Source organism: Prunus avium, chromosome 1 (assembly GCF_965620075.1).
Source record: "Prunus avium chromosome 1, drPruAviu1.hap1.1, whole genome shotgun sequence".
Taxonomy (NCBI): Eukaryota; Viridiplantae; Streptophyta; class Magnoliopsida; order Rosales; family Rosaceae; genus Prunus; species Prunus avium.
This window is the reverse complement of record NC_142284.1, coordinates 42,310,616-42,325,562: the sequence shown is the minus strand read 5'-3', so window position 1 is coordinate 42,325,562 and position 14,947 is coordinate 42,310,616. Positions and strand designations below refer to the sequence as shown.

At 34.3% G+C, this 14,947-nt stretch overlaps 2 protein-coding genes across 2 annotated transcripts; both read left to right on the top strand.

Moving 5' to 3' along the window:
• Positions 1 to 621: 621 nt before the first annotated feature.
• On the top strand, positions 622 to 4,354 carry LOC110765580 (cytochrome P450 CYP749A22). The gene is made up of 5 exons (XM_021968723.2): positions 622 to 1,001; positions 1,586 to 1,809; positions 2,636 to 2,868; positions 2,996 to 3,374; positions 3,490 to 4,354. Exons 1-5 carry the CDS (start codon positions 713 to 715, stop codon positions 3,916 to 3,918), a joined length of 1,554 nt encoding a protein of 517 aa, XP_021824415.1. The 5' UTR covers positions 622 to 712; the 3' UTR covers positions 3,919 to 4,354.
• A 5,692-nt stretch (positions 4,355 to 10,046) lies between these two features.
• Positions 10,047 to 12,680, top strand: LOC110765585 (cytochrome P450 CYP749A22-like). The gene is made up of 5 exons (XM_021968727.2): positions 10,047 to 10,421; positions 10,524 to 10,747; positions 10,855 to 11,087; positions 11,468 to 11,846; positions 11,958 to 12,680. Exons 1-5 carry the CDS (start codon positions 10,136 to 10,138, stop codon positions 12,384 to 12,386), a joined length of 1,551 nt encoding a protein of 516 aa, XP_021824419.1. The 5' UTR covers positions 10,047 to 10,135; the 3' UTR covers positions 12,387 to 12,680.
• Positions 12,681 to 14,947: the final 2,267 nt, after the last annotated feature.

Genomic DNA, 14,947 nt, shown 5'->3' with positions numbered 1-14,947 from the left:
TGATAGTAACTCTCATGGTATGAGGTCACCATTTATGACTTTTCAATTTTATTTTTTTAATGGGAGATTGCCCAAATATTCCACCACCAAAATTATTATTATTTTTTTTTATAAAAAAAAAAGGTGGCTGGTGAAAATGTGGGCATAAATATTATATATAATATTATAATATTTATTTATATAGTAATATTATATATTTATAATTATTTTATTATTTTATGGAAGATCATACAAAATACATGTGGGAAAGGAAGACAAACTAAGTCATTTTTTAAACTGGCCTGATATTTTGGACTTGATAGTGATCCAATTGGGGGCTATTCACGCAATATAGGACTGAACATGCAAAATAATAATGCCAAAAAATATTCTATATATTGTAGCCTACATTGTTGAAGAAAACATTTAAGTGTGGCCTACACTTGTCTACTTCTACATTCAAATAACATTCATGTTCCACTTGACTGAATGAGAAGATATAAAAAATAATATTTTCTCGGTCTTCTTCGGCTGCTCCTCTCCTTATTTCTTTTAGTCAAGCTTTGCTTTATTTTCAATTTTTTGTATATTTTTTAAGAGAAAATTCGCACAAGCATTTACTATATAAACCGAAGAGAGCTACGGGACATCCAAGCTAGAATTGCCTCTTGGGTTTTGGCTCATCGCATTTACCCGAAAGAAGAAGAAAGAAAGAAAGAAAGAAGCTAGAAAAATGAGTTGGTTCGGAATCGGAATAACGCCAGTAATCACTGTTTCATGCATGCTGCTTGTGTTCCTTATAGCTCTCATCAGGCTATTTTACAAACAATGGTGGACCCCAAACTGCTTCCAGAAATTCATGTATCTCCAGGGAGTCAAAGGCCCTTCTTACACATTTGTCCATGGAAACACCAAAGAAATCATGAGCATGAAGAAGGAAGCTATGAGCAGGCCCAGAAGCTTATCACATGACATATTCTCTGCCGTTCAACCTCATACTCACAAATGGTCCAAGATATTTGGTACGTCTTTACAAACTCTTCATTAATATTCTTATGATTTTACATCGTTGCCACTAGACTTCATATTTTATTTATAAAATTTCAAGTATTTCATTAACTGCCATAATTTTAATTAATACTCCCTATTAATAGCATATCAATCACCCCATTTCTTTTGGTTGTCATTCCCTCTAACTTATCGGCCCTAAAATTGCAAACCAAAAAACAAAACAAAAAATCTGCAAATTACGTATCCAATAATGTACCTATGAAAAATATAAATATAAATATATACCTATAAAAATATAGGTATATTATTTAAATAAAATATAGGTACATTTTTCGGCCAACACATTGTTGACCATGTTGCAGACAAAATTTTTAGAGGGAACACCACAATAATTGGGGACCAAAAATTAAAACAGCACCCCATAGTCATGGGTTTTTACTTATAAAAATTGTGTATTATTTATAGGAGCAAAATTGAAGGGTTGTAGGTAAGGTAAGGTAAGTTGAATTTGAAGGGTGTAAGCCAAATTTACTATATTTTATATAATCTTATATCAGTTCAAAGATAATTAAATTCCCTAATTTTGTTGCAACAGGGAGGAATTTTCTTCAGTGGTATGGCATTCAACCTCAGTTGGTCGTTGCAGAACCTGAGTTGTCGAAAGAGGTAATGAACAACAAAGATAGAATCTTCCGAAAACAAAAGTCCCAAGGCTATACGAAGAAGATATTAGGGGAGAGCATTTCCATGTCAGAAGGTGAAAAATGGGTCAAGTTAAGAAGGCTCGCCAACCATGCCTTCCATGGAGAGAGCTTAAAAGTAAGTTCTTCTTTACAGTTGTTTATAGACTTATTTATTATAGTGCTCTATGGTCAAATTTCATTTTATTCTTGAAAGTTAAATTAGGTCTCACTTTACCGCATGTCGTTAAGTCCATCAAAAAATTTGTTAAAAATACTGATATGACACAAGTGGAACCAACTCTTTTATTGAAATGGATACACGTAAGTGACATGTGTGAAAAAAAATCAATCAATATTTTGTTTATAAAAGAAATTTACTTCTCTCCTCCACCAAGTGGGACTCCCTTGGGGCCCAGTGCCGAAACGAGACGATGAGGAAGAAGAGGGCGGCAGGAATTGGCTCCATTTCAGACCCTCGTCGTCGTAAAGGTCATAGATCTGGAGCTTGGCGTGGTCGCTGAGGACGTCGTAGGCCTCGGAGATTTGCTTGAACTTGGTGGGGTAGGGATCGTCGTGTACAGAGAAAGAAAGAGGGAGAGGAGAGAAGCAATTTTTTTTATTTTTATTTTTTGGTGAAAAGGAGAGAAGCAATTTCTTTCCTTTTTTCCTATTTGTTAATTTTTTATATTTATAAATAAAGTATTTTATTGATTTTTTGCAGAGCACTTATGTGTCATCCATTTTTATCAAAGAATGGGTCCACTTGTGCCATGTCATCATTTTTAACAAATTTTTTAACGGACTTGACGACATGGATAAAGTGAGACGTTGGTTAAACTATGTTTATATATATACCAGTAGTTATGTCATTTGTTAATGAGACATATATATATATATATATTCCCATTATTATATTGAATGTAAATTTGCTAATTGACTGCATGATGATCTTGTGTTACCAGAGTATGATTCCAGAAATGATAACTAGCTCTGAGACAATGCTAGAAAGGTGGGTAAACCATGAAGGCAAGGAGTTGGAGGTGTATGAAGAATTTAGGTTGTTCACCTCAGAAGTTATTTCCAGGACAGCATTTGGCACCAGCTACTTAGACGGGAAGAACATTTTTGAAATGTTGGGGAAGTTGACCTTCCTTATATTCAAAAATAATTTCAGACTCAGACTTCCTATCATCAGGTAGCTTCTTTTAACTAAATGATCCTAAAGAATCAACGATGGTTGTTTTAGCTGTGGAATATTTTCTCTTCACAACAATAGTGTTGGAGTTGTCACTCATGTTTAGTCTTTTGTTCAAAATTTGCAGTCGGTTTTACAAACCCCGTGATGAGATCGAGATGGAGAAGCTTGAGAAAGGAGTACGCGACACCATAGCAGGGATTGTTAGGAAAAGAGAAAGCAAAGCAATGACTGGAGAAGCTGACGGGTTTGGGCGTGATTTTCTTGGAGTACTTTTGAAGGCTCATCATGATACCGATGAAAACCAGAGGATTTCCATAGATGAAATCGTTGATGAATGCAAAACGTTTTACTTTGCTGGACAAGAAACCACTAATTCTTTGCTTGCTTGGACCATCTTTCTTCTTGCACTCAATACGGATTGGCAAGAGGAAGCAAGAAAGGAGGTCCTGCAATTATTTGGAAAAGAAAATCCAAACCCTGATGGCCTTAACAAACTAAAAACGGTAAGAAACTCAATCAGTTAATTGCTAACTTACATATCTAATCAGTGGTTAAGTTTTGAAATCCTCATTTAATTTATTGTCATCTAATTTTTCATTTGGATGCATGCATATGCAGATGAGTATGATCTTCAATGAATCTCTAAGGCTATATCCTCCAGTCGTTTCACTTATTAGGGAAACAGAAAAGGAAGTAAGGCTGGGAAAGATGGTTGTTCCGGCTAATGTTGAAGTGCACGTCCCAAATCTGTCACTTCATCACGATCCCAAATATTGGGGAGAAGATGTGAACGTTTTCAAACCAGAGAGATTCTCAGAAGGGGTTGCTAAAGCTACTAACAACAACATAGTCGCATTCATGCCCTTTGGATTGGGACCTCGAACTTGTGTGGGCATGAACTTCGCGATTGTCGAATCAAAGATTGCTCTGGCAATGATTCTACAGCGCTACAGCTTCACCCTTTCCCCTGGTTATGTCCACTCGCCGATTCAGTTTATGACAGTTCGCCCACAGCATGGAATTCCTGTCATACTACACTCACTGTGAACCGTCAAGTTTTTTTTTTGTCAAAATAATACTGTTGACTAAATGAGCATCTTCTAAATGATGTTCTCTAAAAACTTCAATGCTTTAAAGCCCATCAGGGAAATAAGGTTCAATTAGAAACATAATTTTTTTATTAAAAAAAAAAAAAAAACATCGGTACCCAGTTCAGTACGTTATTGTAAAGCATGTTCTGCATTAGTTTGTGGCTTGCTGTAGATAATTCTCCAAACTTCAATTGCTTTTGTTTCACCGCCTTAGAACATCACCACATCAAGCGACAAGTCTTGTTCTAGATTATTCTTCATTCTTCACTTTCATTTGACGACATATAGTCCAATGTTTCCAGCAACTATCTTTTGTAGATTACTCTTTGTAATCTTCATTCATTTGTGTGGCTATTGTTTAGCATGTTATAAAAAGAGTGCTGCTATTTCCACCTCCTTGTCTTATTTTTCCACCCACTTTATCTTCAAAATTTTAAAGACAAATTTATCCTTTTATAAAATCACTTCTAAGGATTTAGGAAAAAAAATATATTTAATATTTAATATGAAGTTAAAAATAATGAACTTAAATGTAAAATTTAAATATTTCAAAAAAAAACTTTAACAAAGGGAAAAGCTTTAAAATTAAAAATTCATCTCCAGCTTTTCATAAAAATAAAAAATCATCCCCAGACCTCACCTTCTTCCCTAATCCGTCTCTTTTCTCTCTCTTCGAATAAACCCACTTATCCCTAACATCCCTCTCCAAACCCTAGCACCCCACCATCTCCTCACAGCCACCCACCCCCACCCTACCCCCTAGTGTCACCGCCACTGGCGGACCCAGGAATTTTTTAGAGGAGGTGCAATGTTTTGACCAGTGTATATAATCATGTTTTAAAAAGTATAGTTCACTCAAATAAAGCTACACAAGATTTTCCTTCTTCATGAGTCATGACTCATAATGAATATTCTTCTTCATTCAAAATTAATATTCAATTATATATGTACTGGAAAAATTAATATTCAATTTCCCATGACAATTCTCCATGGGGTCCAAATTCTGCATAATCTTCTTGAGTTCATACGGATGCACTCCACCACTCCAAACATCTCTCTCGGTTGGGTAATGCTAGGCTTACCACATTTTTCATACCACATTCATACCACCTCTCTAATAGAGGTGGAGCCCACCAATACAATGGGGCCCACCTCTATTAGAGAGGTGGTATGAATGTGGTATGAAAAATGTGGTAAGCCTAGCATTTTCCCTCTCGGTTAATTCAGATGGGAGCCAATTGAAATTTTAAATTTCAAGTTATTAACAAATATAGATGGATAGAGAGAGGGAACAAATTAATGAATTGTGGTTTGTGGGGACAGCTGATGGCATATGGTGGCAGAGTGACATTGAATTGACCAGGTTGACGAACTACACAGGCCCAGTGGGCCACAGGGAAAACATGCCTACCCACGGCTCCACAGAAAACCACAGCCCTTGTTCTTCTTCTTCATCTTTTTTTCTCCCTATCCCAAAACGACCACGTTTTGGCCAAGATTTTGAATAAATAAATAAAACAGATGCGCGCTGCACTCAGCAGTGCAGCAAAGAACAGAAAAGAACAGGTTGCTCAGTCATTTAATCAAACACTTGGTGGGCAACGTCAAGACAGACCAAATGGGCAACTTCCGGCGACTCCAAAGCTTTTTCCGGCGAGGGGAGGTGCAGCTGCACCTCCTTGCGCCTCTGTAGGTCCGCCACTGGTCACCGCCACCCACCCCCCACCCCAACCCTCTCCTTACTAACCCGACCTCAGCCTCTCTCTCTCTGTGCAAGTTCTTGTTACCCGCTGTTGGATTTTTTGTTTTGATCAAAGTGGGCTTTCATTAACGAAGAGGACAAACAAATCGTACAATGCTAAACTTCTAGAAAGGAAAACCATGCGAGCACTAACACCAACAAAAAACAAGTAAAACTAAAGTACAAAGAAACTAAAATGCAATGAAACAAATTTGTTACCCGCCATTGGATTTGTGATGCAATGTTTATGGTTTTCAACTCTTCCCAAATTTGAAGTTAGTTTCAATTCCTCAGTTTTTATCTACACAGACAACTCCCAAACTCGTGTTATGTATTTAAATTCATACATTGATTATGGATGATTTACAAAAACGATGGTGGTATGCACCATAAAGGGTATTTTAGGAATAATGGTGGGTGGAAAAATAGGATTATGTTTTTTCAAATTTATATGGTGGGTAGGAAAATAAAACAGGTGGGTGGAAATAGCAGCACTTTATAAAAATTGTAGTTCTTGTCTTTCCGTAAAAGTCAAAATCAAAACCAAGAAAGGCATGACAGTCTTTGGGTGTATTTCATACACAATTTAATATATATATATATAATAAATTGAAAACTCTTTTAAGGTAAAGTAAAATTAAATAAACAAATAATAGGTAAATAAAAGTAAAATAATTTAGATTATGAAAGCAAGCCTAGCATAGTGAAGCACGTCAAAGATGTTGTCATAAAGCCTTTGTAGCCTCCATATGTGCATGTATTGATGGTCTACAAGACTCTAAAATACGACCCCCATCTGGAGCACCATCAAACGAACTGGCCACCTTTTGACTGTGAACTGACCCTTTTGATCATAGATTCATAGTGACAGCACTTTGTAGTTTGTTATGAAATATGTAATATGTAATTTTTTTAGTGGGTTATTTACTCAAATGATCCTCAAATCAAGTTGTACATTTACCTGCTGCTATCTGTTTCAACATTGAGTTTTCTTAATCCAAATTATAATAATAGTTAATTTCCATGAGGTAATCATTTATGAATAATTATCTTTCAATTATGACACAAACAATGCACCTGTTGATCTCATGTTTAATTTTTTTGGGTCAGATTAATCATATTAAATTAGTTTCTAGTTGTAACGCGCGCATATTATTGGTCAACAATTATAAAATTTGTTAACTAAATAAATTGATGGGTCTACCGTCTACGACCGCCAAGTAAATTGATGGGTCTGCCGTGTACGTACGACCGCCAAGTAAATTTGATGGGTCTACCGTCTACACCGCACAATTGCCGGGTCTAAATGGAAGTACATATACAGCCAATTAAACATGAATTGACTCCGGAATCGCAAAAAAAACCAAAAACCAAAAACCAAACATGAATTGACTCGGAATGCCAGCAGTGACTGATTCAACCTTTCTGTGTCTGTTTCTCCCTTCAGCACTCCACAATTTAAATATGCTCACTCCTGATTATTGATAATAATATATTTCCCACGTCAATGGTATGAGTTAGTGATGTATGAATTTTTAATTGTTTTTATGCTATTATCAATCAGGGCACAACTAATCCGCCGGCAATTTATACCTTAATCAGTTTGGAAAAAAAAAAGTGAAAAAAAAAGACGTCATTAGTTCATAATTTAATAATACTAAAGAGGTCAACTGCGCTGCTTGAATTAAGGTTTAAAATATTGATAATATTGACAAAATATCGATGATATTATTGTTTTTTCGGATCTAGGATATTTTGGAACATATTCATACACGTATCATATAATTGTTGATAATATCGGAAAGGCTTATTATCACAAAAGGTCCCTAAGGTTTACGAAACTATCAGATTGCATCCTTAATGTTTTTTTGTGTCACTTATGGCCCTCAAGGTTAGTATGTGTGATCACAAATGGTCATTGCCGTTAGGTTCCGTCAAAAACTCCGTTAGTTTGCTGACGTGGCATATATACATATCACAAAACATCCCTGAGGTTAACACATCTATCACAAATGGTCCCTGCAAATTTTTTTAATTTTTTAATTTAAAATTCATAAAATTTTGTTTTTGTTTTTTATAATATTTAAAAATATATATTGTATTTTAAATACATATGATACTATATTTTTGAAGATGAGGGCTCCACATATATGCCACACCAACAAACTAATGAAGTTTTTTAAAAAAAATAATCTAAAATTCAAAAAATTTAAAAATGAAAAAACCATTTATATAAGGATTTTAACCTTGAGGACCATTTATAAACCCTAAACCCTTGATTTTTTTCATTTTTAAATTTTATGAATTTTAAATTAATTTTTAAAAACCCATTCATGTGTATTTAAAATACAATGTATATCTTAAAATAATGTAAAATTCATAAGATTTAAAAAAGAAAACCAAAATTTTATGAATTTTAAATGAAAAAAATTTGCAAGGACCATTTGTGATAGATGTGTAAACCTCAGGGATGTTTTGTGATATATATATATATATGCCACATCAGCAAACTAACGGAGTTTTTGACGGAACCTAACGGCAGGGACCATTTGTGATTACACATACTAACCTTGAGGACCACCAATGACACAAAAAAACATTAAGGATGCAATCTGATAGTTTCCTAAACCTTAGGGACCTTTTGTGATAATAAGCCTATCGGAAAATATCGATGTCAATAATTTCTCACACGCTTCAATAATATTTGGGCAAAATATTACGATAATATCGAAAATATCGCTATATTGACAACGTCAACCAATCTCGGATCCATATGGGTGTCATGTTAACAACTACATGAAAAACTATTTTGGGGATTTATGATTTGATGACTACTCTTCACAATACACTTATTCTACACATAGAGATGATGAAGACAGTAAAAAATTTGAACCTCATAAGAACTCTATGTGATACTAAGTCACTCATGTCATGTGTCTTACCATACAATGTATAAAGTGTAAAATATTATAGTAAATCATTATAAATAAATGATTATGGCGTGTTTAATCTTTTTTAATTAATTACTACATATTTTGTACACTCGCAGTGTTTGTCAGCCCGCTATATAATCAACTTAAATCAATTAAACTCATCATGCAAAGCATTTCCTTTCAATTTTTTGTGATGAATTAATAGATAATTGACTAAATAAACATCCTCCAAAGTTTCAATAAAAATTTTCAAGTTTTTCTTATAATTTTCGTGGTTTTTATTCAATTTTTACCGATATCGATAGTTTCCTGATATTTTCATAGAAATTTTAGTATTTTTGGACTATCGATGTTTTCGAAACTATCGATATTTTAGACCTTGCTCATGATAAATATTTTATATACCAACTGACGTGACAAATATTTTATGTGAATAATTCAGTTATAGAGTAGACTATTGGGCCCTATCAGAGGCAGCGTTGTGTAAGAGTAAACACGGATGAATCCATGAATTTTTCAACAATACAATGTTTAGGCCAATGTATATAGTCATGTTTAAAAAAGTATAGTTCACTCAAATGAAGCTAAACAAGATTTTACTTGATTGTCATGACTCATAATGAATATTCTTCTTCATTCAAAATTAATATTCAATTATATATATATTAGAAAAATTAATACTCAATTTCCCATGTCAATTCTCCATGGGTCCAAATTCTGCAAATCTTCTTGCGTTCATGTGGATGCACTCCACCACTTCCAAACCGATAAATTCATAAGGCGAGCGACAGATCAGGGCCCCACTTTGATGGGGCCTCACAATTAATATTAATTTACATTCGTATAGCTTGTAGCCTATTAATAATATTGGTTTAATAAAATTAATATTGAGTTTTATTTATGAGACATACTTACAAATGAAAAAGTGGGCCCCATATTTTATTGATGTGAGATGTATTCGATTTATTTAGCTTTTCATATATTAATAGTATAATAATAATGTTAGTTTTTCTACTTCTATTTAATATTTATTTTAATATTACATTTTTTTTTTCTTACTTAATGATCACAAGATTTTGATTATATAATTTGATCTTTTTAATAATTTTTTATTCAAAATTTTATTTTAAGAAGCTGTCTTGTTATTTTGGCAAATGTCAGAGCCGCCCGATGGGCCTATAAAACTTTCTCGGTTTCATGGTCATGTTTGGCTGCCCTTGTACTTATTTGTTTTAGTTAAAACAAACACCTTAAAGTCAAGCTTGCTTCATTTTCAAGTTCAAGAGAGCCGTCCGATTACTGTTTCTGACCACAAAAAAAAAAAAAGAGAGAGCCGTCCGATTTTATTTATTTATTTATTCAACGAGATACGTACGCCCAAGCTTTTACTATATAAACTGAAGAGAGCCACATACAGTACACAGCAAACTGACATACAAGCTAGAATTGTCTCTTGGGTTTTGGCCAAAAGAAGAAGAAGAAAGAAAGAAGCTAGAACAATGAGTTGGTCCGGAATCGGAATGCCAGTAATCACTGTTTCAAGCATGCTACTTGTGCTCCTTGTAGCTCTTATCCGGCTCTTTTACAAGCAATGGTGGACCCCAAATCGCTTCCAGAAATTCATGGATCTCCAGGGAGTCAAAGGCCCTTCTTACAGACTCATCCATGGAAACACCAAAGAAATCATGAGCATGAAGAAGGAAGCTATGAGCAGGCCCAGAAGCTTATCACATGACATATTCTCTGCAGTTCAGCCTCATACTCACAAATGGTCCAAGATATTTGGTACGTCTTACAAACTCTTCATTAACTATGGTTCTTTTATTTTTATTTTTTATAATCTCAATTTGTTCAAAGATAAAAAATTTAGTGATTTTGTTGCAACAGGGAGGAATTTTCTTCAATGGCATGGTACTCAACCTCAGTTGGTGGTTGCGGAACCTGAGTTTTCCAAAGAGGTCATGAACAACAAAGATAAACTCTTCCGAAAACAGAAGTCCCAAGGCTATGTGAAGAAGCTATTAGGAGACAGCATTTCCATGGCAGAAGGTGAAAAATGGGTCAAGTTAAGAAAGCTGGCCAACCATGCCTTCCATGGAGAGAGCTTAAAAGTAAGTTCTTCTTTGCAGACGTTTATATTAACGTACCAGTACTTCTGTCAATTGTTTATATTGATTGTAAACTTGGAAACTGACTGTATGATGGTGTTCTGTTCCAGAGTATGATTCCTGAAATGATAACTAGCTCCGAGACAATGCTAGAAAGGTGGGTAAATCATGAAGGCAAGGAGATCGAGGTGTATGAAGAATTTAGGTTGTTCACCTCAGAAGTAATTTCCAGGACTGCATTTGGCACCAGCTACTTAGATGGGAAGAACATTTTTGAAATGCTGGGGCAGTTGACCTTCCTTATATTCAAAAATAATTTCAGTCTCAGACTTCCTATCATCAGGTAGCTTCTTTAACTAATAGCATCTGCAATAGTTAAGATCAATGCAATTTTATTGCATGAAATTGAAATAAAACACTAAAGTTTCACTTGCGATAGAGGGTGCTATGTGATGAACCCTCTATTGAATTGATAGTCTAACTATAGGACCCACATGCCAGTAAACTGAAGTTATTGAACTGTACCATTACAAGTAAAACTGCAGTTCAATTCAATAGATGTCAACATAGTTCAATAAATTGAACAATTGAACAACCATTGCGGAAGCTCTAAATGATCATAAAGAATCAATGAGGTTATGTTAGCTGTGGAATATTTTCTGTTCACAACAATAGTGTTGGAGTTGTCACTTCTCATGTTTAGTCTATTGTTCAAATTTGCAGTCGGTTTTACAAAACCAGTGATGAGATCAAGTCAGAGAAGCTTGAGAAAGGAATACGTGACACCATAGCAGGGATTGTTAGGAAAAGAGAAAGTATGGCAATGACTGGAGAAGCAGACGGGTTTGGGCGTGATTTTCTTGGAGTACTTTTGAAGGCTCATCATGATACCAATGAAAACCAGAGGATTTCGGTGGATGACATCGTTGATGAATGCAAAACGTTTTACTTTGCTGGACAAGAAACCACTAATTCTTTGCTTGTTTGGACCATCTTTCTTCTTGCACTCAATACGGATTGGCAAGAGGAAGCAAGAAAGGAGGTCCTACAATTATTTGGAAAAGAACATCCAAACCCTGATGGCCTTAACAAACTAAAAACGGTAAGAAACTGAATCAATTAATTCCTAGCTTATATATCTAATGAGTGGTTCAGTTTGGAAATCCTCATTTAATTTATTGTCATCTAATTTTTCATTTGGATGCATGTGCAGATGAGTATGATCCTGAATGAATCTCTAAGGCTATATCCTCCAGTTGTTTCCCTTGTTAGGGAAACAGACAAGGAAGTAAGGCTGGGAAAGATGGTTGTTCCGGCTAATGTTGAAGTGCTCGTCCCAAATCTATCACTTCATCATGATCCCAAATACTGGGGAGAAGACGTGAACGTTTTCAAACCAGAGAGATTCTCAGAAGGGGTTGCTAAAGCTACTAACAACAACATAGTGGCATTCATACCCTTTGGATTGGGACCTCGAACTTGTGTGGGCATGAACTTCGCAATCGTCGAATCCAAGATTGCTCTGGCAATGATTCTACAGCGCTACAGCTTCACTCTTTCCCCTGGTTATGTCCACTCACCCATTCAGTATATGACAGTACGCCCACAGCGTGGAGTTCCAGTCATTCTACAATCACTGTGAACCATATGAAGTTTTTTGTAGATATTTCAAGATTTTTGGACCACCAATATTTCGGAAATAATGATAGCTAATAACCTTGGGTAGCTTATAAAATTGAGTGCTTAAAGAGTTGGTTCCTAAATAAACATGTAAGAGAACAAATGAGGATGCTTTGAAGCCCATGAGGGAAATAAGTGTCAAATAGAAACATAGGTTCAGTACACTATGATCAGAGAAAGTGGAGCTTTGTCCAAGTGATTCTTCATTGTAATCGTTGATTTATGTGATAAAAGGATCATAATTTTTCAATGTATAGATCAAGCTGCCTATGAACGTATCATTTATCAGATTTTCGTTACCATAAACAGGGTACGTACGTACGATAACGTCATTAATTAAGGTGTGCTTAATGCATGTGCCTTAACAATTGATTCCTCTTTTATTAGCAAGTTGATACACACAGTCGACGTTAATCACGTTGATTAGTCTCTAATTCTTACATACATGTTCAGATGTTCTTCTATAATGGAAGAGAAGATATAAAATTTCAAAGAATTAATTCTTCTCCCTCAAGTATAGTAAGTCTCAAGAGGAGTATAACTAACTCTGTTTTATATATATTTCCTTTCAAATTGCTTGGGTGCGTACTAGTATCCTGTGAACGTTGCTTTACATGTTCATGTTCTGCTGAATCAAACCAAACTTCACTACTCTACGACTACACTTTATTCTGTAGTTTGTTTTGAAATATGTATTTTTTTTTTACTTATTTACATTAATACCCCTTGAGGTTTTCAGTGTTTTCACAAAATCCCTTGAGGTTTGAAAAACAATATGAACACTCCCTGAGGTTTCAAATTATTTTCACAAAACTCCTTTTCATTGATTCTTCATCTAAAAAATGATGATTTTATAAAAGAAAACTTAAGTAAATGACAAAACTAACCTCAATGAATGTACTATAATCTCAAATGCTAACTTTGTCATTTAAAATCATCAATCTTTCGATGAAAAATAAATGGAAATGAGTTTTGTGAAAATTATTTAAAACCTCAAGGGGTGTTCGTATAATTTATGAAACCTCATGGATTTTATGAAAACATCGAAAACCTTAGGGTGTTAGTGTATGTTTGTACTGTTCACCAAACGAATAACAGATCGGAATCTTTGAATGTATATTTTAATCAAGTTGTACATTAACTGATAGATATTTAAATTTTTAATTATGCAATTTCCACGAGGTAATCATGTATGAATTATCTATCAATTATCGATAATAGTTAATTTCGACGAGGTAATCATTTAAACATATGTTTTTTTTTTAATCAGAAGAATAATCTTGTTTAATTCATTTCTAGTTGTAAGGCATATTCCGCTATATTGGTCGAAAAATTGTTAACTGAATAATAAATTGATGGGTCTAAAGTCAAAGTTAGGAGACTCTGAATTTTGTGGCGATAATGGAAACATACAAAGTGGCTATATTATTTTTAAAAAAAACTATGATCTGTAATATTTATATTAGGTTGAAACCAATTATTGTAAATAAAAAATAAAAAATTAGTTACCGAATCATTCAATTCAAAACTAAAAAAGAAAACTCAATAAAGGTCCACTCATTGTAAAAACAAAAAACTTGCCCAATTACTCAATTCAAAATTAAAAAGTGGAAACTCAATAAATACCCAATTATTTTTTGAACTTAGAACTTAAATAAATTAACCTAGTTGAATCAATTAAGAAAGGGTTAATTTCAATTTAGTAACATGACATCTTACCTTTAAGGCACGTTTGGGCATGCACTCTTAATTTTAACGATTACATACCCTAAGTTTTTCAATTTTTTGCAATCTGGTTCCAACATTAACTTTATCGTTAAAATTTCCGTTAATTCCTTGTGTGGCAAGCCTGAGTCCCACCTATTCACCTTTTTCAAAGTCACTTGGAGGGTATTTTGTTAAAAAATGGTTTGCTATTAATACGTGTAATGTGTTCTTCATGGGCAGGGAAGACACCAATTAATCGAAAATACTCTTCAACTGACATCAAAATAAGCGAATAGGTGAGACCCATGCCTGTCATAGAAGTAATTAACTAAAATTTTGATGTTGAAGTTAACTCTGGAACCATATTGCAAAAAATTGAAAAGCTTAGGATATGTAATCGGTAAAATTGAGAGTGCATGGGCAAACGTGCTGTAAGGGTAAGAGTTCAAGGTACTAAATCAAAATTAACACATTAAGAAATTGAAAAATATATGGTAGAAAAACTTGATTATGCAAAACGAGTGATATTTAAATGATGTTTTGATGCATTCTTTTAAGTTGTTGTGTAAATTACATATTGATTGTTTCTTTTATGTTACAATTGTGAATTTGAGGTCATATAATAATTTTTTTTTACTTACTAAAGAAAAAAAAATCACATAAATATACATATATAAGGCCTCATTTAGGATGTTCACTTCGGGCCTCCAAAATGTAGGATCGCCGCTAAGGGGAGACTACCTCATTCCAGGACTAGGGCATACCAAAACCTCTTTAATGACTTATGGAGGAGGTCTTAACCCCTGTTCCGCTGCA